The sequence below is a fragment of the Heterodontus francisci genome, chromosome 12 (assembly GCF_036365525.1).
Source record: "Heterodontus francisci isolate sHetFra1 chromosome 12, sHetFra1.hap1, whole genome shotgun sequence".
Classification (NCBI taxonomy): Eukaryota; Metazoa; Chordata; class Chondrichthyes; order Heterodontiformes; family Heterodontidae; genus Heterodontus; species Heterodontus francisci.
In genome coordinates this window covers 83,453,686-83,481,525 of record NC_090382.1, presented here as the reverse complement: position 1 = coordinate 83,481,525, position 27,840 = coordinate 83,453,686, and the positions used below count along the sequence as shown (strand labels likewise).

Genomic DNA, 27,840 nt, shown 5'->3' with positions numbered 1-27,840 from the left:
GAGAAGGAAAGAATCAGGGGGAGTGGAGTGAGGATGAGGATAGTGGAAGTGGACTGAGAATGTGGTGGGGGGAAAATGGGAGAGATGAGGGGAAAGGGGAGGGGATCGAGAAACTAGTATGAAAGGAGGGAGGAAGGGTGGAGTAAGAAGACTGGGGATGGGATGAAGAGGGGAAGTACAGAGATGGGAGTGGATAATGGTTATGGAGAGGGGAGGGAAGTGCAGAGGCATGGGGGAAAAAGGGAAGGAGGGATATAAGAAGGGAAATGAAGGGATGAGGGAAGAGCTAAAAAAAATTGGAAGGGAAGTAGTGAAGTGGTAAAAAGCTTATAGGAGAGAGGAGGAATGGAAGAATGTTGGAGGAAGAGGAGAAAAGTGCGGAATGAGGAGGGATCATGAGGATAAAGGGAGCGGAGGGAGACCGAAGGGAGAGGAAAAATGGGGAGAGTAGGAGCATTGAGGAAGAAGGGAATAGGTTGAAGGGTAGAAGGAAGATGGAAAGGACAGGGATGGGAAGGGAAGAAAAGCAGCAGAAGAGGGAACGACAGGGTGGAGAGCGAGGAGAAAGGAGTGGAGGAAGAAAAAGAGGGGAGAGGTAGCAAGGATGAGAGAGGGTACAGGAAACGATGAGCTGAGGAGGCAAAGCATGAGGGGGGAAAAGAAAGGACAAGGAGAGGGGTGGGGGTAGAGGGAGAAGAGAGAAGGGCAGATTAGAAAAGAGGCAAGTGGTGATACAGGAAATTAAGGGAAGATCAGGAAGGAAATTTGAAGTTTGATAGCTGAACTTTAATTTGCCAGTCACTTGCCTGCTCTGTCAATTCACACTGGTGTCTGTCTCTTTGTCAGTCACTATTACGTTTATCCCATTTTGCAGTTTTTTTTTCTCTTTAAAACGCCTTCCTTTCTTGCTCCCACTTAACCCCTTCCCCCTCTTTCTCCCCTATTCGCCTCATCTCCAATACATAGTACTCCAACTGTGGTCTAACAAGTTCAATATTATTTCCCTGCTTTTGTATTTTTATAAGTACATGAAAAGGAAGAGAGTAGCTAAAGTAGACATAGGTCCCTTCGAGGCAGAGACAGAAGAAATCGGGCGGCACAGTGGCGCAGTGGTTAGCACCACAGCCTCACAGCTCCAGCGACCCGGGTTCAATTCTGGGCACTGCCTGTGTGGAGTTTGCAAGTTCTCCGTGTCTGCGTGGGTTTCCTCCGGGTGCTCCGGTTTCCTCCCACATGCCAAAGACTTGCAGGTTGATAGGTAAATTGGCCATTATAAATTGCCCCTCGTATAGGTAGGTGGTAGGGAAATATAGGGGGACAGGTGGGGATGTGGAAGGAATATGGAATTAGTGTAGGATTAGTATAAATGGGTAGTTGATGGTCGGCACAGACTCGGTGGGCCGAAGGGCCTGTTTCAGTGCTGTATCTGTAAAATAAAATAAAAATAAAAATCGTCTTGGGGAATGAGGAAAGGGCGGAGGCAATGAACAAATATTTTGTGTCTGTCTTCACAGAAGGCACAAGTTCCATTCCAGAAATAGGCAGTAACCTAGGGGCTAAAAAGAGTGAGGAAATTTAGGATATTGGTATCAGCCGAGAAAAAGTATTGGAGAAACTTGAGTGACTAAAATCTGACAAATCCCCGGGACCAGATGGCCTACATCCTCGGGTTCTAAAATAGATAGCTGCAGAGATAGTGGATGTGCTGGCTATGATTTTCCAGAATTCCTTAGATTCAGGAATGGTCCCATCAGATTGGAAGTTGGTAAATGTTACACCGCTTTTCAAGAAATAAGGTAGAGAAAAAAACAGGGAACTACAAGCCAGTTAGCCTAACATCAGCCATTGGGAAGATACTGGAAACTATTATTAAAGAAGTCTTAACATTGCACTTGGAAAAGCATAGTATGATTAGAACAAGTCAGCGTGGCTTTACTAAAGAAAGAACCTGTTTGACAAATTTATTTGAATTTTTTGAGGATGTAGGGTAGATAAAGGGGAAGCAGTAGATGTAGCATACTTGGATTTCCAAAAGGCAGTCGATAAAGTACCACATAAAAGATTAATAGGGTAATATATTAGCATGGATAGAGGATTGGTTAACAGACAGGGAGCAAAAGGTGGGCATATAAATGGGGCATTTTCATGTTGGCATGCAGTGAATAGTGGGGTGCCACAAGGATCAGTGCCGGGGCCTCAACTATTTACACTCTATTAATGACTTGGATGAAGTGACAGAGAGTAATAAGTTTGCTGATGATACAAAGCTTGGTGGAAAGGCAAGCTGTGGTGAGGATGTAGAGAGGCTGCAAAGAGATATAGATCGGTTAAGTGAGTGGGCAACAAGATAGCAAATGGAGTATAATGTAGGGAAGTGTGAAGTTGTTCACTTTGGTCATAAAAATAGAAAAGCAGAATATTTTTTACAAGGTGTGAAACTGGTAAGTGTAGATAGAGAGACTAGGGGGTACTCGTACAAGGAACACACAAAGTTAACATGCAGGTGCAGCAGGCTATTAGGAAGACAAATGGCATGTTAGTCTTTACTGCAAGGGGATTGGCGTACAGGAATCAAGAAGTCATACTAACATTGTACAGGGCTTTGGTGAGACTGCACCTGGAATGCTGGGCTGAATTTTACTGGCCCATCGACGCCGTCAGTTGTGGCGCGGGGGCTGGTAAAGTTCTGCGGGGAGAGGCCCGCCTCGACCTGTGACGTCAGGAAGTTCCTGCTGCATAATACCAGCGGCAAGGAGACTTTGGTGCGGCCCACCCCACCTCCCCCCAGCCACCTGGTGGCGCTGTTCATCTCCATATGCAGATTGCCAATAAATGTATGCAAAATAACTTACCTGCCGTCCCACACTGATTTTACGGCCTCCTTTCAGAGTTCCAAGGCGAGAACCTGTGGGGAGGGGGGAGGAATAAAATTTTCAGAGTGGGAGGGGTGGAGGAGCGGGAAAATCAATTTTTGTTGGACGTGGGGATGGTGGGAAGGGGTAGAAGGGCAAAAGATTGAATGTTGCGGGGGAAAGTTTGGGTATTTGAAAAATCAGTTGATGGTCATTTCAGGCAATGAAATGACCATTGTGGGGGTTGGGGAAGAGCCTCCATCACATTTTTATATTTAATAAAAATAAATTATATTTTCCCTTTTTAAAAAAAATTATAATTATTTGTAAGATTAAAGCCCTTTAAAAATGGCGCCTGCGCAGTGGCGCCGAACACCATTGCCAGGGACGCGGCAGCCACCACCACACGTCATCGGGGGCAGTCACTCTGCTCCCACTATTTAAATGAGCCCCCGTGCAAAATATCGCAGGGGCTCCTTGGTGGCAGCTGAATGCGGGCACCCCACTGAGTTTAAAGGGCGCCACCATGCAGCATGGAGCCTGAATAAAATTCAGCCCACTGTGTGCAGTTTTGGTCTCCACATTTAAGAAAGGATAGACTTGCACTGGAGGCAGTGCAGCGAAGATATACCAAGGTGGTCCCTGGGATGAGGGGGTTGTCCTATGATGAGAGGCTGAGTAAATTGGGCCTATATTCTCTGGAGTTTAGAAGAATGAGAGGCAATCTAATTTAGACATGCAAGATTCTGAAAGGGCTTGAAAGGGTAGAAGCTGAGAGATTGTTTGCGCTGGTTAGGGAATCCAGAACACAGGGACACAGTCTATGGATAAGCGGTCAATCATTCAGGACTGGGATGAGGAGAAATTACTGCACTCAAAGGGTTGTGGATCTTCGTAATGCTCTACTCCAGAGGCTTGTGGATGCTCCATCATTGAAAACATTTAAGGCTGGAATAGATAGAATTTTGGTCTCGCAGAGAATCGAGGGATATGGGGAGCGGGCAGGAAAGTGGAATTGAAGCTCAAGTTCAGCCACGATCGTATTGAATGGCAGAGCAGGCTCAATGGGCCATATGGTCTACTTCCGCTCCTATTTCTTGTGTTCTTGTATTCAATGACTATAGATAGAAAACCAAGCATTCTGGAGGCCCTTTTGAAAGTCTTATCTACATAGAATAGAATGGAATCATAGAAAGTGTAAGGCACAGAAAGAGGCCACTTGTTCCATTGTGTCTGTGCCAGCCGAAAACCGACCCACCTATTCTAATCCCATCTTCCAGCATTTGGTCCGTAGTCCTGCAGATTACGGCTCTTGAGGTGCATATCCGGAATCCTTTTGAATGAGTTGAGGGTTTCTGCCTCAACTACCCTTTGAGGCAGTGAGTTCCAGAACCTCACCACCCTCTGGGTGAAAAAAGTTTTTCCTCATCTCCCCTCTAATTTTTCTACCAATCACTTTAAATCTATGCCCCCTCGTCACTGACCTCGCGGCTAAGGTGAATAGACCCTTCACCTCCACTCTATCCAGGCCCCTCAAAATTTTGTACGTTTCAATCAGATCTCCCCTCCGTCTTCTCTGTTCCATGGAGAAAAACCCTAGCCTATCCAATCTTTCCTCACAGCTGCATTTTTCCAGTCGTGACAACATCCTCATCGTCGTAAATCTCCTCTGTCCTCTCTCTAGTGCAATTACAACCTTTTCTGTCATGAGGTGACCAGAACTGCACACAGTACTCCAGTTATATGTTGCTGTGTATCTGGACACCAAGTTCCTGCTGCTTTTTTGTAAAATTGTATTAGTTTTGAATATGTCCTTCAGTTCTGTGCTCACAGTCCATAAACCTAATCGTCAAGTAAACATGCAATCAGATTGCATTTTCTTCCAAAAATATAAGATTCAAACATTATTTGATTAATAAACTTCATCATTTTTGTTCTGTAGGTCATGTTGGGGCTCCACTACCATGTAATTTTCTCAAACTTATTGATGTAGATGAAATGAAGTATTTTTCTGCAAAAGGAGAAGGAGAGGTAGGTAAATAGTTATTTTTCTTCATATTCATCCCCATTTTTAGGTATTCCATCTTCAATACTATTCATTATTCAATTCGAGAGATAGGTTACAAGGAGAAGGAAAACTTTTCAGGACTATGGGGAACAAGCACTGGAGTAGAACTAATTGGATAGCTCTTTCAAAAAGCTGGCACAGTCAAGATGAGCAGAATGGCCTCCTTCTGTGATGTTAAGACTCTGTGATTCTTGGAAGGGCAAACTTTCCATCACAGTGCAGCAAACTGGTGTGCAGGGAGCAATACCATCACCTAGATGGCTCGGTCCAAGGCGCACCTAATATTGGGCCTCTGGCCTCATTACCAGGTGGACATCCAGGGAGAGGGTGGCGCAGTGGTTAGCACCACAGCCTCACAGCTCCAGCGACCCGGGTTCAATTCTGGGTACTGCCTGTGTGGAGTTTGCAAGTTCTCCCTGTGTCTGCGTGGGTTTCCTCCGGGTGCTCCGGTTTCCTCCCACAGCCAAAAGACTTGCAGGTTGATAGGTAAATTGGCCATTATAAGTTGCCCCTAGTATAGGAAGGTGGTAGGGGAATATAGGGACAGGTGAGGATGTGGTAGGAATATGGGATTAGTGTAGGATTAGTATAAATGGGTGGTTAATGGTCGGCACAGACTCGGTGGGCCGAAGGGCCTGTTTCAGTGCTGTATCTCTAAATCTAAATCTAAAAATAAATCTAAAATCTCAAAGATAAGGCCTTGAAGATTGGGGCAGTGCATTATTGAGAGCAGCCCTCTGGTGATTCCATGAAGGGGAGTGGAAAGTTGGGGACAACCAGGGAGCAGTGGCCACAATCAGGGCAGGTGGTGGTTGCGAATGTGGAGGATTGTGCCAGCTATTGGGGAAAGCAGTGGTTGTGGTAATTGTGTTGGGTGGCAAGGAGTTAGTTTTTTTTCCCAAAAATATACTTTATTCATAAGAATCTGTTCTTTAAAAAAAAAATACATTACAAAACAGTTCAAAACAGCACCAAGTTGACATTCCAAAAAGTGCAAAGGAAATCCGTTTTCTTCAATACAGGAGTGAGTTGCCTTACAACCTTTCTATTCCATTTTGTATACCATGTACATTTTACAGCAAACCCATATTTGGTGTATACAGCCGAGGGGTTTCCCATGTGTCCAGCCCCTCAGTTCACTATGGCGGGAGGACCTTACACAGTGGTCTTACCCCATTGAGCCTTTGCAGCGACTGCCCCAAGCTTTAGTGTGTTCCTCAGCACGAGGTCCTGGACCTTGGAATGTGTCAGTCTGTAGAAGATGGTGACGTCATCCATGTGCAAGGAGGCTTTGACCTCAGTGCCTACACTGCCTGCGATTGTCACCCCTCTTGTGCCCGCATCCTTCCTAATGGACTCAGCAAAAGGTTCAATACAGCAAATAAACAAGACAGGGGAGAGAGGATAACCCTGTCTGACTCCAGATTGGATTGGGAAACTTTCTGATTCCCACCCATTGATTGAGACTGCGCTACTGATGTTTGTGTAGAGCAGTTTGATCCAATTGCAGATGCCCTCCCCAAACCCCATTTTGGAAAGCACATCCATCATGTAGGTGTGCGATATCCTGTCACAAGCCTTCTCCTGGTCCAGACTGATGAGGCAGGTGTCCACCCTCCTAGCCCGTACGTAGGCGAGCGTATCCTTGAGTAGCGCGAGACTATCTGAGATCTTCCTGCTGGGTATAGTACAGGTCTGGTCAGGGTGAATCACCAACTCCAGAGCAGACTTGACTCGATTGGCGATGACCTTGGACAGAATCTTGTAGTCGGCATTAAGCAGTGAGATGGGCTACCAATTTCTGATTTCTGCCCTCTCCCCTTTCCGCTTCTAGATGAGGGTGCTGATGCCTTTCCTCCTGGATTCTGACATGCTGCTGGCCAGGAGCATACTCTCGTATACTTCCAGCAGGTCTGGGCCGACCCAGTTCCACAGGGCCAAATACAACGCAACCGGTAAGCCATCACTTCCGGGAGTTTTACTCTTCTCGAAGGACTTGATGGCCTTTGTCAGCTTGTCCAGAGTTAGTGGCTTGTCCAGTCTCCCTCATGCTGTCATCTAAGACCTCTGTGATAGATGACAGGAAGGGTTGGGAGGCTGTGCTGCCTGTGGGCTTTGCATCGTACAGCCCAGCATAAAAGGATTTGCTGATCCTTAGTGTGTCGGACTGCAAAGACGTTACCGAGCCATCCTCTTCCTTCAGGCTGCTGATCACAGAGCTCTCTGTGTGTACCTTTTGGAAGAAGTAACGTGAGCACGTCTCATCCCGCTCAATGGAGCGGACTCTGGACCGGAAGATGACCTTGGAGGCTTCCATAGCAAAGAGCGAGGCCTGCTGGCTCTTCACCTCATCGAGGTCCTCCTTGACCTCGACCCCCATCGACTGCAGCCGGACCAGATTTTGCATTCTTTTCTGGAGTCTGAGCATTTCCCTCTGTCTCTCTGTCGCCCTCTGAACACCTTTGAAGATAAAGAGCTTCTTGATCACCTCCCACCAGTGAACTGGAGACTCGGAGGGGTTTTACGGTTCTCCAATCTTTTGTAATCCCTTTTGAGTTCCGCAACGTTCTCTGGGATTAGCAGTGTAGCATTGAGCTTCCATGTCCCCCTGCCTACCCGCTGGTCATCCTGTAAGTGACAGTCGGCTAGTAAGAGGCAATGGTCGGAGAAGAACACCGGCTTGACGTCGGTGGACCTGACCGTGACAGCACGGGACACAAAAAGGAAGTCAATCCTGGAACAGGCAGACCCGTCCGATCTTGACCAGGTGTATCTACGCTGTGCTCTGTCTGCAGGTTTGCTGAAGATGTCTTGCAGTTTGGCATCTTTTACTGTTTCTATTAGGAATCTGGACGTAGTGTCCAGTTTGCTGTCGTATCTGCCGGATCGTCCAGCTGCATCAATGATGCAGTTGAAGTCACCGCCTAGGATGACCAGCCTGGACGTCGCCAGCAGCAGTGGGAGCTGCTGGAAGACGGTCAGCTGCTCGCTACATTGAACTGGGGCGTACACATTGATCAACCGGAGCAGAGCGTTGTTGTACATTACATCTGCTACGAGGAGGCGACCGCCCACCACCTCCTTAACTTCGGAGATGGTGAAGTTACCTCCCCGCAGCAGAATACACAGGCCGGAGGAACAGCAATCATTACCTCCTGACCAGATCGATGGCCCGTGGGACCACCATCGCAACCACTGCCTGAAGGTGCTGAGGTGTGGTATTCTACACTCCTGCAGAAACAGTAGGTCGGCTTTGACCTTAGTGAGGTAACCCAAGGTTGAAACACATTGCGTAGTGGATTTAATGCTACGCACATTAATTGAAGAAATCCTTATACCCATTTTTTTTTTTTTAAAGTTAGTTGTTGCTTCCCATACCATTTGTCCTTGCTAGTCCCAGTCCTTCAGGATGTTCCTGCATACCCATAGTGTACGCAAGCTGTTTCACGTTCGTTCGGCTCAGAAACCCCTCCTGGTTTTTCATGCAGGGTTTGTTCCGCTGGAGTGACATCGGGGGGGGGTCTTGTAGGCAGCAAGGATTGGGCTGTCCTCTGCTGTTGCCCCCTGTTCCTCTTCGAAAGCATCACTGCTCCCGGCTTCCAGGAGCTGAGGTGCGCCAGACGTGTCTTTGCTCTCGGTGTCCCGGAGCTGGGATGTCGCTAGGTGTGGCGCTTTGGGTTTGGGGCACACCAGGCCCATCACAGCTTCCCGTGCCCGGGGGCTGGGAGGCTTTATCTTACAGCTCCTTTGAGTTCTGCCGCTTCTTTGGAAGGTGCCGTCGTTCTGGCACTTCCCCGTCCAGTGAAGAGAAGCTGCTGTAGTCTTTCTCAGTAGGTAGCCTCCTCTTGCCACTTGTTTGGGTGGCGGCCTGTTCCGCTTTTGGAGGTTTTTTGTTTGTGGTTTTCCTTTGTACCACTTGCCACTGGCCTGTTTGTCCATCTGTTGCCTCCTCCTCCATTGATTCTGTCTGTGGAGGAGGGGTTTCCGGGCACAGGGTAGGCACTGGGTCGCTGGTTTCAGCTGCCTCCCCTTTCTTCTCCTTCTCAGGTAGACTTTCCTCACTGCGGAGAAGGTTGCTTATCTCCTTTCCAGCACCTGACGCCTTCGCGCTCCTTCTCCCGGCCTTTCCTTGGACCTTGCCACCTGAGCATACCTGTGGCAGTGTTTGGGGCAGGTTTTGTAGATGTGGCCTGCCGCACCGCACAAGTTGCAACACTTACTCTGCTTACAGTCCTTGGTCTTCCTTCTTGCAGTTCTTGCAGACAAACGTGCTGCAGTTAGCTGCCACGTGACCAGATTTGCCACAGGTGCGACAAACTCTGGGCTGCCCAGCGTAGACCAAGAAGCCTCGACTTCGCCCAATAGCGAAGCTGGAGGGAGGGTGGATGATGGCTCCGTTGGCATCAACCTTCAAGGTCACCTTGACCTGCCGCTTGCTGGTCCAAATCCCAAAAGGGTCCTTGACATCAGTGCTGCTGCCGGCCACCTCGACGTACCTGGCGAGAAAGGTGAGTACATCCACGACAGGAACATGGGGGTTGTAGAGGTGAATTGTCACCACCCGGTCACGTTGTGATGGCAGTGTGAAGAGTGGCTCCACTGTGAGGATCACCTTCAGGAACTTGATGTATCCCGCCACATTCTTGAACGTCACGTCGAAATATCCACTGCTGGGGAAATCCTGCAGGCAGAAGATGTCCGTAGCTTGGAATCCACAGCAATCGATGAGGATTTTCTTGATGAAGAAGGTGCGATCAACCGGTGCATCTCCTTCCTTGTCCTTCACAACCATCCGAATGGTGTTCCGCACTCCCTGGCCTGAAGTTTGAAGATTGGTTGGTTATAGCCATTTTACTCCACGCCTACCCAGGATCATGGTTTCTCCTCTAACAAGTAAGTCTTGATAAGAACAGATACTTCTTAGCAGATAACGGTTAGTGTTTTAGTGCTTTCCATATTTTTTTTAATTTCCAAAATATACTTTATTCATAAAAATCTGTAAAAAATACATGACAAAACAGTTCCAAACAGCACCAAGTCAAAAAAATACAAACCGTGCAAAGGAGGTCAGTTTCCTTCAATACAATCATGAGTTGCCTCACAACCCTTCCATTTCATTTCTCATGCCATATACATTTTACAGCAAATGAAAATTTTCCTGATACATTTCATGGGGTTTTCCGTGTTTTCCATATCTGTATATAATTGGGGGTAAGAGCAATCGTCATTCGCATGCTGACTGAGTGTGAAGATAGCTGTTCTTCCCAGCTCCACATTATGGGGGAAGTCTATTTTAAAATCTTTTTGGCCTGCAGTGATATCTTTGAGGACTGCCTGTCAAGTCATAAGAGGGTCTGGTTTTCCTGAACGCTGTCACACTGGCAGCATTAGGGCAATCCAGTATTGCAGGGGAGGCTTCAAGCAGCCACTTATTTGCATATGCCCTGGAAGCCTATAGTTTGCCTATACCAATATTGTGGGCAGCTCAATTCCAGGTCATAATGAACATTTTTTTCCTGCCCACCACATTGGAGACATCGGCACCTGTTCATTGCTCAAAAAACGGGCATGGCGCCATTGCATTTCTAGACCCCGGATCCTACTAGATCAGGATCCAATTTTTCCCACCTCCCGAGGAATGGAATGGCCAGCTTCTTGTCATTCCAGTTTATCCTCTTGAGTCCTCATACAGTAAATTATTTATCTTGCCCATGCTGTTGTGACCTCACTCTGCCTCTTCACTGCGATGAGGTAGACAGGTCCCCGTGAGCAGCTCTTGCAGCAATTTCAGGGAAAGCAAATGCCAAGGCGTGAGGGCCTAACCTGAAAGGAGGAAACGGAATGTGGAAGCAATGCGAAAAATACAGTTGAAATAGAGATTTTTTGACTCATCTTTGGAAACCATCATTACGTTGTAGATCTGTGTGAAAGGACCAAATGTGTTCAAAGGCTACCTCAAAGACACTGAGAAAACAGCTGAAGCGCTAGACAAGGACGGTTGGCTGCATACTGGGGACATTGGAAAATGGTTACCTGTATGTATTTACTGTTTAACTATCATTGTGTAATACACTGAGCAATTATGATTTTTTTTAAGTTCTATATTTTAGAAGTAATATGTTTGAAAAAGTTGCCTTTATAAAACACAGTAGGCAACCCTGAACATAATTATTAATTCATATTAAAATATATGTGAACATGAGTGTAATACATATCTGTTTATAGAATGATAGATAGCTAACAGATAGTTACAAAATTGTTTGGGGCATCGGAATTCTATCCAGAGATAATAGTGTTTATTGCACTAGTATTCCATATAGTGAACATGAATGAGAACATATTGGGCTGAATTTTAAGAGTGTGCCGCAGTTCGGGGCTGCGCACTCTGATGGCAGTGTGCATCCCGCGTGGATGCACCGTCCCTGAGCTCCCATGATATTACGCGCAGGGGCTGATTTTAAATGGAGGGGGCAGAGCGGCCGCCCCCGATGACATAGAGGGGGCGGCTACTGCGTCCCCAGCAACAGCATCTGGCACCACCATGCAGGTGCCATTTTTAAAGGGTTTTAAGCCCTTCGAATTACTTTTAATTTTTAAAGGTACATTATTCTGAATTTTTTATTAACAAATAATAAAGATGTAGAGGCCCTTCCCCAACCGCCCCCCCCCCCCCAATGATTTCAATGCCTGAAATTATCAACACTTCCCTTTTTCCCTATCTGAATCTTCCCCACCCCCCAGCCTTCTAACTTTTTTGCCCTTCAACCCCTTCCCACCATCCTCACATCCAATAAAATGTGATTTCCCCTCCCGCCCTGAAAACTTTATTCCTCCCCCCTCCCCACCAGGTTCTCACCTTGGGACTCCATATGGATGTCGCAGGTGGAGGCGGGCCTCTCTCTGCAGAATTTTACCAGCCTCCCCACCCCCACCCCCCACCCCGACTGCGACCTATGGCATCGAGGGGCTGGTAAAATTTGGCCCCCTGGAGTCGATCAGTACACAACTGGACTGAATAAGCCATAGTGTATTTGTTATGATATTCAAGTGGTTCCAAAGTTAGCTTAAGTGAAGGAATTTATTATTTTTGGGAAGTAATACACTTTTGAGAAGAGCTATCTTAACCTTCACAGTTGCCATTTGAGGAGAACTGTGAATTTCAGGACATCCAGTTTAGGGCATTTTGGGCAAAAATTATTGGTTGGCTACAGTGAAATCTTGTATGTTAAATTACCAATTCAATATACAATTGATTAAATGTGGAAACGGGGCGGCACAGTGGTTAGCACCGCAGCCTCACAGCTCCAGCGACCCGGGTTCAGTTCTGGGCGCTGCCTGTGCAGAGTTTGCAAGTTCTCCCTGTGACCGCGTGGGTTTCTGCCGGGTGCTCCGGTTTCCTCCCACAGCCAAAGACTTGCAAGTTGATAGGTAAATTGGCCATTGTAAATTGCCCCTAGTGTAGGTAGGTGGTAGGAGAACGGTGGGGATGTGGTAGGGAATATGGGATTAATGTAGGATTAGTATAAATGGGTGGTTGTTGGTCGGCACAGACTCGTTGGGCCGAAGGGCCTGTTTTAGTGCTGTATCTCTTTTTTTTTTTTTAAAAATAGTCCATTCAGTTGGTAAGTATCACAGAGGTACAGGTATTCAAGAGAAAACTCTGCAGTCAAATTACTGATCTTTTTTGAAGCAAACAATTGGTAAGTAGGTGGAAGCAACCAATAAAATGTTGATTGCTCTAAAAAGAAATTGGGTTGGACTGCTGCCTTGGACCTCACAGCTAAGAATTCATTGGTAACATTTTTAAAATAAGAAACCCACAAAAAATAAACAACTGTCGTTAATAGGCCAGTTAATCTGTTACTTTTTGGTGGTTTTAATTGAGAGAGAAATCTTTGGTCAAGAAATCAAGAGAATTCCATGCTCTTCCAATTGTTCCATGGCATTTGAACATCCACCTGAATCAGTAGACCAGACAAATAATATGTTGGTTTAAAATCTCGCCCAAAGGATGGCAGCTCTCACAATGGAGTAAAAGAACTGTATTTTTATATCTTGCCTTTCACATCCTCAAGATGTCACTTTACAGCTAATGAAGTATTTAAGTACTTTTGAAATGTAATCACTGTTGCAATGTAGGAAACATGGCAGACAATTTCCACAAAGCAAGGTCCCACAAAAGCAACGTTGTAATGACTAGTTAAGCTGTTTTAGTGATTTGGTTGAGGGAGAATTATCTGTCAGAACACCAGCGAAAACCTCCTTGCTTTTCTTTGAAATAATGCCATGGGATCTTTTACATCCACCTCAGAAGAGAGGGCCTTGGTGCAACATATCCAAAAAGCAGCACCTCCAACATTGCAGCATTCCCTCAGTACTGCACTAGAAAGTCAGCACCAAAGGAAAAGAGATGCTTTTAATTCCAAGAGTAATGCTATGGGAGACCAACTATATTGTATAAGAATACATTATGCATTATAAGATATACACTTCTGTTGTTTATGAAGGTTGTGTGCTCAGACATGGCCACATAGTTTGGAGTCTGATTTTATACATACTGGTCCATTATTCCTTATTTTCTGGGAGTAATGTGATTTATAATGTGGGGTCATTGCTTTGTTTTATTATGCACAGAATGGCACTTTAAAAATCATAGACAGAAAGAAACATATATTCAAACTTGCTCAGGGAGAGTACATCGCACCAGAAAAAATTGAGAATATCTACGTTCGGAGTGAGCCTGTGGCCCAAGTGTATGTCCATGGGGATAGTCTGCAGGTAAATATGGATGTTAAAAATTTTCCATAAGAATATGAACTATAACAATTGTACCTGAACATTTGTAAGATACGTTATCTGTTCAATGTGTGACTTCATTTAAAATTATATTTTTACCACTTTTTTTCTTTGGTTATTTGCTTTAATTTTCTCTTGTTTTCTTTCTCTGATTCCTTCTTTTCTGGTGTACTGTATTTTACTGTGGTTTATCACTACCACTAATGTGTTGGGAGACATTAAATATGTCACAATGTTGAGGCTGCATTGTACTCTGAGACACCTAGTGGAGACAATGGCCTTCACAACAGAGAGGAAGAAAGGGGAAAATGAGAAACGAACGTGACCTACAACAACCTCACCCACTTTCTGGAAGTTAGAGTAACTTTAGCAGATTCCTTGAAGCTTTTGGAGTGATGTTTATGTTTAGAAATAGAGAATTAGAGAAAAATAGGTTACAATGCAGCATATATGGTGATCTTTGTGCTTCATGAGGTGAAGATTAGTATTCTCGAGAATGAAATATTCTTTTCATTTTCACCCAGTAAAGTATACTGGACTGCCCTATTTTAACCATTGCTTCAGACAAGCTGACTGTAAACAGAAAACTGCCCAAGAAGTTATGTTCTTATTTAAAATATTCTCCCAAACACCTTTTGTGCAAAAAGTGTACTTGCATAAAGCAAAATCAAGAATGAATCACATGGTATGTTGTAGTTCAAAGGGATTTTTTTGATGCACTCATTTTGTATTTTTTTATTGTATGACTACAAATGTCAGTTTTGCGTTTTTATTGTAACTTTTCTTCTCATTTAACCCCAGGAAAGTTGATGAATATTTGAACTTTAATATTTAGAACTTAATTGCATTTTTGTATTCTGTGTAATGTGTAAATGTGCTTTCACTGTTTTGGTACAGTCCTTCTTGGTAGGTATTGTTGTACCAGATCCAGAAGCCACAGAAGCCTGGGCAAGGAAAAGGGGATTTCAGGGATCATATAGAAAACTATGTAAATCCGAGGTATGTTAAAATTATACATCTGAACGATATATATTGCATTTGACTTGGATATGACAGAGCTAAAACTTTGCAGTCAACACAAATTTACAGGAGTCTAATTAAAGCTGTTCTACTGGGATTTTCTACAGAAACTCTTGGTGCACTGTGTTAATAGGGACCTCTGTTGGTAGCCAAAAAGTACTACACTATTTCAACTTGCTCAATCAATATCCCAGACAATTTACATTCCCATTTGTGGTGCATTTTTCAGCTTCTGCTTCTGCCTGCCTTGGGTGCCTGTTACAGCACAGAAATGCAGACATCCAGGCTGTGGGAAATGGTGGGGAGCAGTAGTTTAGTTTAGAGATACAGCACTGAAACAGGCCCTTCGGCCCACCGAGTCTGTGCCGACCATCAACCACCCATTTATACTAATCCTATACTAATCCCATATTCCTACCACATCCCCACCTGTCCCTATATTTCCCTACCACCTACCTATACTAGGGGCAATTTTTTTATAATGGCCAATTAACCTATCAACCTGCAAGTCTTTGGCATGTGGGAGGAAACCGGAGCACCCGGGGGAAACCCACGCAGACACAGGGAGAACTTGCAAACTCCACACAGGCAGTACCCAGAATTGAACCTGGGTCGCTGGAGCTGTGAGGCTGCGGTGCTAACCACTGTGCCGCCCCAAGGAGCTGTAAGGAGGTGAGAACACAACAGTGTGTTTTCCCAAGCGATTCCTATCCCTGCCCGCCCTAAATCTGCAGTGAAATTGGTAACCAGAGAAACTAGACCAACTGATTTGTTGTGTTATATTTTTGAAATGGTTTGAACCAAACAAAATAGATCCTACACTAATATCTAAATTACTGTTAATCTTTTATATTTTATATATTCGGAGAAAAATATTTTGTGATGTTTTTACAATAAGAAATTGGAAAAGCTGTTAATTTATTTTCGATGCCAGAGTTACTATTTCTTCAATCAAGTAAATTGATCATTCAGTTTTGTGTTGTGTATTATTTAATGGAATGCATTGATTAAATTTAGGGTTTTAAAAAAGCTATCATGGAGGACATGGTGAAGCTGGGGCAGCAGGCTGGCCTTTCTTCATTTGAACAGGTAAGACAATAGAGGTTGAAATTCTTCCCTTATTGATTATGACAGGGGAACATTTTAGCTAAAATTATATGCAAAGATAATTTTGAGTTTGGAATATTTTGTTCTTTAAAATTTTGCTTCACAGTTGTTAGAATTTATTTTGATAGTATCTTTTTAAAATAGCTTCTGTAAACTACTGTGAGTTACAGTATACCTTGGGTAAAGGCAAACAATTTTCTCATACGGAACTCTAAATCTCAGTGATAGCTGGAAACAAAGACAATGAAAGAAACAAAAAAAAAAGAGAAGTGGCAGCAAGAGTAGAGGCATTTTGATCGCTTAAAATTAAGGCTCAGTAAAGTAAATTTTCACCTGTTTCAGATGGGTTTTACAGCAATCGACAATGGTTTCATGGTCATCATTAGACTAGCTTTTTAATTTCAATTAATAAATCTGGAATTAAAAAGCTAGTCTAATGACCATGAAACCATTGTCAATTATTGTAAAAACCCATCTGATTCACTAATGTCCGTCAGGGAAGGAAATCTGCCATCCTTACCTGGTCTGGCCTACATGTGACTCCAGACCCACAACAATGTGGTTGACTCTTAAAATGCACTGTGAAATGCCTAGCAAGCCTCTCTGTTCAAAGGCAATTTGGGATGGGCAATAAATGCAGCCTAGCCAGTGACGCCCACATCCCCCAAAAACAAATTTTTAAAAAATGCAGGACCTCAGGAGTCACTGGAAAGGAGGCTTTGCCTAGACCAACAGCAGCAGGTATGCTCCCATGTTTAGAAGCTCCCTGATGCAATGTGAGGTCATGGGCAGGGAATGGAGGTGTCTATCCAGCTCACGTGTGCCACAATGGCTCAGGGCTTTCAGTGCATGAGCTCTTCCATTGAGTGAGTGGTCAACCTCATAGAGAGCCATATGCAGCAGCACTTGAAGTGCATGCAGGAAGTGCGCACGGACATACACAGGATGCACGCCACACCATGTAGCCTGGACTGGTCGGTGGTGCGGCACAGATGTTTGAAGGGGATTCCATTTGCACTGTAGCCAGTGCTCCCCTCCAGCCATCCGCAGTGCCAGCCAGGAGCTGAGGAGGATGAGGGTGCCACCTTTCACAGGACACCATCATAATCTTTGGCCTCCATGGCCCCTCTGACAGAGGGAGCGTCAGTGAAGTAGGGCCCAGTGATGGAGGCTGTCCCTGCAATGATTCAGGTGCAGTAGCCTCTGGAGATGCCCCCACAGGCACCTCCATGACTAGGATGATCGCCATGTTCGTCTCAGCTGCAAGCCGAGACAAGTGAGCAGGCTGCCTCCACCTTATCTGAGGCCATAAGGGGAGCACCGTGTAGAAGTGGCTGAGTGCTGAGGCCACTGCATTGCTTGGAGGACTGAGTGGGCCATTAGGCTGTCATCAATCTGTATCTGTGCTCTGTTTTCCTTTATGAGCACCATGTCAATAATGTCACTTGAAGTCAGACGTGTGAGACTCCTTTTATTGATGGCGGGACAAGAGGTATGAGCTTGTGAAAGAGATCAAGGGTTCCTCTACAGTAATGGCAAAACCTCTGGGCAGATGCGCATCCTTCATTGGCAATTAAGAGTTTACATGTTCCAGGCTGTGTCCTCAATTGAAATGTTAGCATAGGCATCTCGGAGTGAGTTACATGCTATGCCATTCATCCTGGGTCAGAGGGGCTCAGATGAAACATTCCTAGATCAGATGATCCCTGACATTCCAGTATCCTGATGAGAACTTCGCACCCCAGCCGCACCCAGCCATCTCCCTGTGCAGCTGGAGCACCTCGGTGTTCTGCATCCTCCCCCTCTGCCTCCTATTCCTCCTCCTCTTCTACATCTTCCTCCTCCTCTTCCTCCAATGAGCTGTCTCCTTCCAGGGCCTCACCGTCCTCAAGGTCAACACCTCTCTGGAGGGCCATGTTATGGAGAGTGCAGCAGACCATGACAATGAGGTAGACCCTTGCAGGAGTGTACTGCAGTGTGGCACAGGTCCAGGCATCAGAACCGCATCTTCAGAAACCTGATGGCCTGCTCAATCGTGGTCCTGGTGAGCAGATGGCTTTGGTTGTATGCCTCTGGGGCTCTCGTAGATGGGTGGGTAGCCACCTCTTCAAGGGATATCCGTTGTCCAGAATCCATCCACGGACTTTGGGGGTTCGAGAGAAGAGTGGCGGCAGTCTAGACTGCCGGAAAATGAAGGAGTCATGGCTAGGGAAGAAAGTGCTGGAGGAAGATCTTGATGTGGTCACAGAACAGCTGAGTGTTGAGAGACTGGAAGCCCTTCCAATTGAGGAATCTGAGCTTTCCAAATGCACTTTGATAAGGTACCACCAATACACTAATTAATAATTAGAATTTGCAAGATGACCTCAAATTGAGAGGGATAGGTCTGCAGCAAATTACAAGAAGATATTAATAAATTTGCAGAATGGGCATATAATAGGCAAATGAATTTCAATGTGGATTAAGTGTGAGGTATTACACTTTGGTAATAAAAATAAGGAGGTCACACATTACTTGGAAAATAAAAAACGAAATGGGATGATCACTAAAAGTTGTATCATAGATCAATCAGGCCATGACAAAATTAAACCAGGCACTGGGGTTTATTCTTAGCAGGATAGAATTGAAAAGTGGAGGAGTCATGCTAAGCTTGTAGTAAAACTTGGTTAGACTACACATGAAGTACTGAGTAGGTTCTGGCCGCTATTTTATAAAAAGGATTTAGAGGCACTGAAGCGGGTGCAAAAAAATTTTACAAGGATGAAACCTGAACTGCAAAGTTATACCCATCAGGAAAGGATGAACAGGCTGGGTCTCTTTTCTCTTGGAAAGAGAAAGGTGTGGGGGGTAGTGCGGAATGGGGGCACGGTGACCTAATCGGAGTCTTTAAAATTATGGGATTTTTGATAGACAGGACATGGATGGAATGCTTCCACTTGTAGGGAAGGCAAGAATGGAGGCCATCAATATAAGATAGTCACTAAGAAATCTAATAGGAAGCAGGAGTTTCCCTGTGGGCTTTAGAACCCTGCTGTCAGTCTCAAATGGGGGTCAGAAGTTTGCACTATGTGGGAAAACAGTCACTCACCTGTGATTTTCCCCGAATTGGTCAAATATTGGCCAGAGGGTGGGCTCGCCATCCAACTAAGGATGGCAGGCAGGCTGGCTCTTGAAGCTAGCATGCCAAAAGGAGGCCCTCCAGCTTGGCAGTAGTATGATAACATGGTAGGAAGTGAGGAAAAGAGCACCAAAATGGAGGCATCCACGCTCCAACTTTTTGGAATGCAAGATTAAAAAATAGATCCAGCAGCCAGGCCATCATTATTGGTGGGGGGGAACCCCTCCACGAGGTGGCTTGCGGCAGCAGCTGAACCCAGGCAGGCAGTGGGGGGCCTCTAAGCCTGCCTGGAGCACTGAGCCGCCACAGTGCCACCAGGAGGCCGCTTCCAGGGAGCTGCAGTGTCCCTCACCGCCTGCGGGAACCTGGAGTCTGACTGGAAAATCCCAGTCAGCCTTGGACAATTGACCTGAAGTGGCCATTAACAGGTAGCCTTGCCGCCACCCCGCTCCCCGCCACCCTCCCCATCCCATCTCCGGGAAAATAGCCCGGTGCTCTTTTTAGCGCCCACTCACCTATGTGCCCGTCCCTGGTGGGGCCTAAAAATCCAGCCCTGGGTGTTCAAAAGAAACTTCTTTATCTGAAAAGTGGTGAGAATGTGGAACTTGCTACCACAGAGAGTTGTTGAGGTGAACAGTATAAATGCATTTAAAGGGGTATATTAATATGAGGGAGAAGGGAATAGTGGGTTATGTTGTTAGAGCGAGATGAGGAAGAATGAGAGGAGGCTCGAGTGTAGCATAAACACCTGTATGGATTGGTTGGGCCAAATGGTCTTTCTGTGCTATATATGTAATCTTATTGGGCATGACATTGACCCCGAATCAGAAGTTGTAATTTCCTTTAACTCATTCTGCCATCCAGACATGTACCTTCTGTCAGCTGAAGAGATATCCATGTGCATTTCTTGTCCTTTGTGAGAAAAAATATATGGAGATCAGATGGCTAAGAAAAGAAAAAATAAATAAAAATGGACTGTGGTGCACTATGGAGTAGTAATAACCTAGATGGAGGTCCAACAGAAGGTGTTCAAACCCACTCAAGCTAGGAGAAAAGTGTACAGAGTTGGGAGACCTGAAAGGGGAAAAAGAATAATTCATGTAGTCACTCATTTTTGAAGTTATGGTCTGTTTGAACATTGTGATTTCTTGATCTATAGGTTAAAGGCATCTATCTCCACTATGAAATGTTCTCTGTCCAAAATGGCCTGTTGACCCCAACTCTAAAGGCTAAGAGGCCAGAGATGAGAAATTACTTCCGGAAACAAATTGAAGAACTTTATGCAAATTCTTCTATATGAAAATATTTGGAAATGTCTCATGAAGAACATTCCTATTCATGTGCTGGTAATTTTATGTCAAGAAATCATGACCTATAAATATAAAATATATTCTTTGGCTACATTCAGAAACCTGTTAATTTTCTTCAGTCAACTGGAAAATGTCTTGCTTAACTTTAAGAACTGTGTATAATAAAGATTTGCCTTTTTTTAAAGCTGCAGTATGCTAGAGACAATTTTATATGTTCTACAGCAGTAAGATTTGCTTTGTTTATATGAGGGTATGACTGATAGCTTAAAATTGAAATGTACATATTTTGTAAAAATGGAAAATAAAAGTTGGGTTAAGGGTTAAGCACCTCGAAATGTCATCCTTTAATATTTGTACATGTAAATGTGTACATAAATCTGTCTGTTATCTAAACATGTAATTACCTTAACCTGGATGCATTCATCAGTGCATGAACCAGATATTGTATGTTTATTTTTCCTATTGACGAGCATTAGCCTTTTTCGGACCACAGTAGCATTTTGCACCAAAACCAAAAGTATAATAATTTATTATTATATTCAGAGAACTTTGTGAATACCATATATTCATGAGAATTCAGCATTAGAAATTTTCAGAAAATTTGCAAGTGAATGCAAGTAGAGTGAATGCAGCATATGGAAAATTCACACCATTTGGCTTGAGGGGGTGTAGTTAGAAATTAGTTTGTTACTTTAGTCAGGCACTTGGTTCAATTTTCTTCTTCGCTTGTCATGATCAACACCACATTCTGGAGAAGATGGGAATCTTTTTTTGTTGTTTATAATGCTGAAGGAGGTAAAAAGTGAAAGCAAGAACTGGGCTTACATTGCATCCAGCTACAGGACCGCAATCTTTATACCAATATGTTTTAGAAGACGGATGGGAAAATGATAGGCTACTTAATCTGAAATAAGCAAGTAGATGAGGTGTGAAAAAATACTTGCATTTATATAGTGCCTTTCATGCTTCAGACTATCCCAAAGTGCTTTACAGCCAAGTAACTACATTTGTAGTGTCATCACTGTTAATTTTTGGGTGCAGACAGCAGCCAATTTTCTTACAAATGGATAAATAATTAATTGATCTGCTAGGTAGTATTGGTTTGAGATAAATGTTGGCCAGGCCACTGGGAGAATCTCCATGTTCTATGAAAATTGCTGTGGGAGTTTTTGCATCCACTTTAAATGTTGGAAGATAGGGTGTCAACTTTGACTATTAGCTCAAACTCTGCAGTAGGGCTTGAAGCGACAATCTTGTATCTGAGGTGAGTGCTATCACTGATTTAAGATTGATGCCTATATATTGCAGCATGCCTCATTGCCAGTCTTGGTTGTGGAAAAAGTTGTAATACTTGAGTCGAGTTTGACTATGCTAAGTCACTAGTCACCTTGCAACTATTTTTTAAGAATTGGAATGTAAAAATGTCATCATAATTGATACAGAAATCTGAATTACAAGAATAAATCCAAGATAAAGCTAAAATAATTAATTCTCTCTGGATTGTCTCTATCAAAACAAGATGGATGAATTAAAGCAAAATAGTGCGGATGCTGGAAATCTGAAATAAAAACAAGAAATGCTGGAGATACTCAGCAGGTCTGGCAGCATCTGTGGAGAGAGAAGCAGAGTTAACGTTTCGGGTCAGTGACCCTTCTTCGGAACAGATGGATGAATTTCTGGTTAGAAATGGGATTGAGAGTTAAGTACAGATAGAGGTGATCAAATATTTCTAAGTTGTTGGAACCTTGAAAAGGCTTATTAAGGCAGCTGATCAAGGTTAGACGGTTATTCAAGAATTAGACTTGATTTGCCTTTGAAGGCCAACCAAACATTTGGAAAACCTTTTGGAGCATATACTACCTCTAGCTGAGTAAATAGAAGAGCCAGTTGTTTTCAGGAACCCCTTTCCACGTAGGTCACATATTTTCTGTTTGTTCCTACAAATCACAACACCCAGAAAAAATGTGGAAGTGATGAAATTGTTCTGATATTCATTTAAATAACAAACACCAGAGTGGCACCTGTACCACTGCATCATATAGTCTGTTACACTCCTAAGAAGCATTTCATATCTGTACAGTTCAAATATTATACTATGGCATTGTTACAATTATCACAACCTGTTGATGGGATGTCTGGATACACCTCTCTCTCTCCTTTTTCTCTCTCTCTCTCTCTCTCTCTCTTTCTCAGCTTATAGTTTAACAGTTTATTTATTTTCCATCCTGTATTTGTGTACAGCTACATTTTCCTGTACACATAGGAACAATCGCAGTAACTCTTTCTTAACTTTTCCTTTCTTGACTAGCCCTATTACAAGCTAATGTAATGAAAATCATCCTGCATTTGCTGTAGAATGCACAGTTTAAAGTGCTGTTACACATTTTTAAATATGTATTTGCATTGTTGATCCTGAGATGTAATTAACTGAGCTCACAAAATATTTATAACCATCCAGCATGCAGAAGCTTTCAGAAAGATGGGGAGCAGAGTTCATTATGAAACTCTTTCTGACTTTTACTGTCTGTTAATTCTTAATTACCATAGTGCAAATAGAAATCTACAAATGCCAACTGGAGCAATTTATCCATATGCAAGTGCAGGTCTATGCAGTGAGTGGGTTAACCAATTATGCAACACTATAGCTCTTTGTCCATTGTTATTTCACACACATTGGGTTAGATTCTTAACTTCAATTAAATTACAATTATCCAATTTATGCAAAGGATGTACGATCTACCCTGCCAGATTACCACTCGGGTGGTGAAGACCAAAATTTTGCATCTGAAGGAATCTGGCTTGTGAAATTATAATTTGTATATAAATACTTTGAAGTGGAAATTGTCACTGCAGCATCAACATCTAGTGCCATGAATTGATGGTATATGAATTTACATTTGCAAGTTCATCCTCCATTAGGTTCCCAATCTTATCCACAACAATGAAGGTGAATACCAAGCATTCCCCCCAACAATCTAAGATTGGGTGGAGAGTCAACAGAAGATTGCACTCACAAACCTCATAATTGCCAATTAAAGCAGTCTTCGAAGAGCCTAGGGAGGAGATAGATAGTGTTCAGATATCATGAAAAGTTGAATGACTGTACTATCCATGAAAATTCAACAATGGTAGCCATGTTTACAGCAGCATTGATAGAATTACATTGGAAAGTGTTTACACTGATTTTTTTATTTAGAGATACAGTACTGAAACAGGCCCTTCGGCCCACCGAGTCTGTGCCGACCAACAACCACCCATTTATACTAACCCTGCAGTAATCCCATATTCCCTACCACCTACCTACACTAGGGGCAATTTGCAATGGCCAATTTACCCATCAACCTGCAAGTCTTTGGCTGTGGGAGGAAACCGGAGCACCCGGCGAAAACCCACGCGGTCACAGGGAGAACTTGCAAATTCCGCACAGGCAGTACCCAGAATCGAACCCGGAGCTGTGAGGCTGCGGTGCTAACCGCTGTGCCGCCCCACTGTTTTAAATGTGAAGATTAGATTAGAGATACAGCACTGAAACAGGCCCTTCGGCCCACCGAGTCTGTACCGACCATCAACCACCCATTTATACTAATCCTACACTAATCCCATATTCCTACCAAACATCCCCACCTGTCCCTATATTTCCCTACCACCTACCTATACTAGTGACAATTTATAATGGCCAATTTACCTACCAACCTGCAAGTCTTTTGGCTTGTGGGAGGAAACCGCAGAACCCGGAGAAAACCCACGCAGACACAGGGAGAACTTGCAAACTCCACACAGGCAGTACCCAGAATCGAACCCGGGTCCCTGGAGCTGTGAGGCTGCGGTGCTAACTACTGCGCCGCCCCACTGTTTTAAATGTGAGGATGAATTAAAATTTTGTATCAATATTTTATAAAGCATAGAGGGATATATTTATTAGTATAGAACAAATACTGAGTCAAGCATGGAACAGAATTTCATTTACCAACACTGATTTGTCACCTTGAGAACGTGGCGCAGTGGTTAGCACCGCAGCCTCACAGCTCCAGGGACCCGGGTTCGATTCTGGGTACTGCCTGTGTGGAGTTTGCAAGTTCTCCCTGTGTCTGCGTGGGTTTTCTCCGGGTGCTCCGGTTTCCTCCCACAAGCCAAAAGACTTGCAGGTTGATAGGTAAATTGGCCATCATAAATTGTCACTAGTATAGGTAGGTGGTAGGGAAATATAGGGACAGGTGGGGATGTTTGGTAGGAATATGAATATGGGATTAGTGTAGGATTAGTATAAATGGGTGGTTGATGTTCGGCACAGACTCGGTGGGCCGAAGGGCCTGTTTCAGTGCTGTATCTCTAATCTAATCTAATCAAAGTGCTATTGAAACATGTCCTTGGGGTGGATCTGGGTGGCACAGTTGACCAGTACGCTTTTTTCATCTATGAACCTAGGCTTGAGCTCAGCATGGATTGAAGGGATGTAAGATTCAATCTAATGCCCTTCAGCGTCATATGTAAAATCAGCTTGGAACACTGAAATTTTATTTCGAAAATTGTTAGTCACAATAGTGAATATAACTGTTTTTGCCTACATTTTAGTTCACAAGGGTCTGGTTCAGTGGTCAGCTTTGAAGAGAATTCATAGTATGCATAAATCCTTCATAAATACAGTTTAGTGGAACATATTCTGAATTCAGCAAAGGTTTGCATTCTGCTTCAAGATTTCAATTAAGCTTGAGTGATCTAAACCCAAGCAGAACTGAGCTCAAGAGTTTCAATTGGGTCTGAAGCTTAAGAATCTGCAATGTATCTAATACAAAGTTTAAATATTTCAAAGCATTTCCATGTACTTTGTATATTTTAAAGAGAAATGTCTTTATTAATGAATACTTTGTAGACCTTTTGATCTTGCAATGTAATAACACAAACTTTTGAGGTGTGAAAATGTCATTGTATCACTTGTGCATGATATCACCACAATGAAGAAGATACATGACTATACTCCCTACCTCAGATAAAGGTTATATTCCTTTAGATAAGTGGTGCGGTGTGTAGTTCTTAAACATTTCAGTCAAAATCTGATATTAAAGCAGCATTGTTTTTATTTCTCAAATATATTGCAGCTTTAAAAGAAATCAGACAAAGCACAAAAAATATTGCACAGGATATTGTAATGCTACTATAGACTGCAGAGAATGAAAAAAGGTATTTTTGCATGATAGCAAGTCAACCAACATATTCATATGTATATTTCTGTAATGTAGTCTTATATTGCAAAGAATATTTCCAATTCAAATAAAGAAAAATATAGTTACAAGAAAAATACATACTTCACAGCTGATTAACTATTTAAAACAATCGAGTAATATTTCACACTAATTGACTTGTAAATTAAGTAAATGCACTCTATGATCATTTGTGTAAAAATTATCTGAATATCATTAATCAAATAAGATCATAACTACAAAGAGGTGATTTTATGTCGAATTACATTATTTGAATGTAAAAATGCAGGAATGCAAGATAACATGGAAATTCTTGATCTTATTTGGTTAAAGAAAATGTGGACAATTACCTCTAAGAATAAATTTCATGCCCTTCATAAAGTTATGTAAAACTGGCAACCAAACAATATGCCTTTTTTGGTCTTTTTGATGGAATAATATAATTTTGTAGTTCATTTCAATGAAAAAGAGGAAAATAATCTTCATGACATACCACAGGTGTCCCTTCTGGTTTTACAGTTTAATGTAATGACTGAATTTATATTCAGCTCTTTTTTTTTGTTTTTTATAAGGTGATCTCTCATAGTATTGTTCAGGGGGAGTCTGATTTCTGTAATATTTTGTTGCTAATTTAGCATGTCTATTTAAGGTTACTGCTCAAGTACTCTTTATGAGGAAGTCGTCTGAAAAAATCCAAGGTCTGTGACAGGCAAATTATCATTGTTGGTAAGTTCTCTAAATAGCAGCTGCTTGGCTTCTCTCCCAGTAACTTTGAACACCTCTATAGGTTGGGAAGGGAATGGAGTTACTGACAAGAGGTGAAGTTTATGTGGGGCAATGAAAATGCTGACTGTAGACTTCTCAATGTTCAGTCTGAGGAAGTTTTGATTCATCCATGACTTCATATCAGACAAATAGTCTGATAGCGCAGTGGTGGGGGAGGGGGGGAGGTGAGCCAGAGCGAAATGTCATCAGCTATTGCCATGCCTGTACATGTCATCACTGAGGGACAGCATGTGGATGAAGAGGACACCAAGGACATATCCTTGACAATTTCCAGAGATGACTAAGCAAAGTGGGAAGAGAAACTATTGCTGGAGATGTGTTACACGAGGAGCTGATACCCTGGATTTTGAAGACATTTGGCAATTGGGACCATTTTCGGGTCCCGACCCCACTTGCAGCAGCAGCAGCGCGCTTCCCAGGCTAATTGTACAGAAGGTGCCCAATTAAGAGGCCAGGATCGCTTCCCAATTAGGGACAGTGAGCAGGTTGTGGAGGCGGGAGGGCAAGTCAGCACATGAACTGCAAGGTTGGCGGGCAGCCTTCACTGTATATGCAGTGAGTACTGCTGGTGTGCATGCGACACGAAATCGCTGGACAAAATGAAGAAGTGAAACAGCTAGAGGCCTCAGCCGCCACTTATCATAAGAAATAGGAACAGGAGTAGGCCATTCAGTCCCTCGAGCCTGCTCCGCCATTCAATAAGATCATAGTTGATCTTAACTCCATTTCCTGCTGGCCCCCATAATCCTTAACCCCCTTGTAGAACAAAAATTTGTCTAACTCAGCCTTGACTATATTCAATGACCTAGCTTCTGCTGCTGTCTAGGGAAGAGAATTCCAAAGATTAACAACCCTCAGAGAAGAAATTCATCCTCGTCTCCGTCTTAAAAGGGAGACCCCTTATTTTTAAACTGTGCCTCCTAGTTCTCGATACCCCCACAAAGGGAACCATCCTTTCTGCATCTACCTTTCAAGCCCCCTCAGAATCTTATGTTTCAATAAGATCACCTCTCATTCATCTAAACTCCAATGAATATAGGCCCAAACTGCACAACCTTTCCTCATAAGATAGCACCTTCAGCCTGGAAATCAGCCTAGTGAACCTTCTCTGATCTGCCTCCAATGCAAGTACATCCCTCCCTAAGTATCGAGACCAAAACTGTACATAGTACCCATCTCGCCAATGCCCTGTAAAGTTGTAGCAAGACTTCCTTACTTTTATACTCCATCATCCTTGCAATAAAGGCCAACATTCTATTTCCTTTCCTAATTACTTGCTGTACCTGTATGCTAACCTTTTGTGATTCATGTACAAGGACACTCAGATCCCTCTGTACCGCAGAATTCTGCAGTCGCTCTCCAATTAAATAATTTGCTTTTCTATTCTTCCTGCTGAAGTGGACAACCTCACACTTTCCCACATTACACTCTACCTGCCAAATTTTTGCCCACTAACGTAACCGATCTGTATTCTTTTGTAGAATCTTTGTATCCTCCTCACAACTTGCTTTCATACCTAACTTTGTATCAACAAATTTGGCTACAATACACTTGGTCCCTTTATCCAAGTCATTAATATAGATCC

General features: G+C 43.5%; 1 protein-coding gene across 3 annotated transcripts in view; it reads left to right on the top strand.

Moving 5' to 3' along the window:
- LOC137375961 (long-chain-fatty-acid--CoA ligase 6-like) overlaps positions 1 to 23,622 on the top strand; it is a 118,152-nt gene extending 94,530 nt beyond the window's left edge. Inside the window, exons 15-20 of one of the 3 annotated variants that reach the window (XM_068043763.1) lie at positions 4,795 to 4,883; positions 10,839 to 10,955; positions 13,555 to 13,698; positions 14,614 to 14,715; positions 15,754 to 15,825; positions 20,121 to 23,622. In XM_068043763.1, the coding sequence (XP_067899864.1) occupies positions 4,795 to 4,883; positions 10,839 to 10,955; positions 13,555 to 13,698; positions 14,614 to 14,715; positions 15,754 to 15,825; positions 20,121 to 20,261 (665 nt within the window). In that variant the 3' untranslated portion in view covers positions 20,262 to 23,622. The remainder of the gene's footprint in view (positions 1 to 4,794; positions 4,884 to 10,838; positions 10,956 to 13,554; positions 13,699 to 14,613; positions 14,716 to 15,753; positions 15,826 to 20,120) is intronic. The other 2 variants (XM_068043762.1, XM_068043761.1) reach the window with 2 other exon arrangements.
- Positions 23,623 to 27,840: the final 4,218 nt, after the last annotated feature.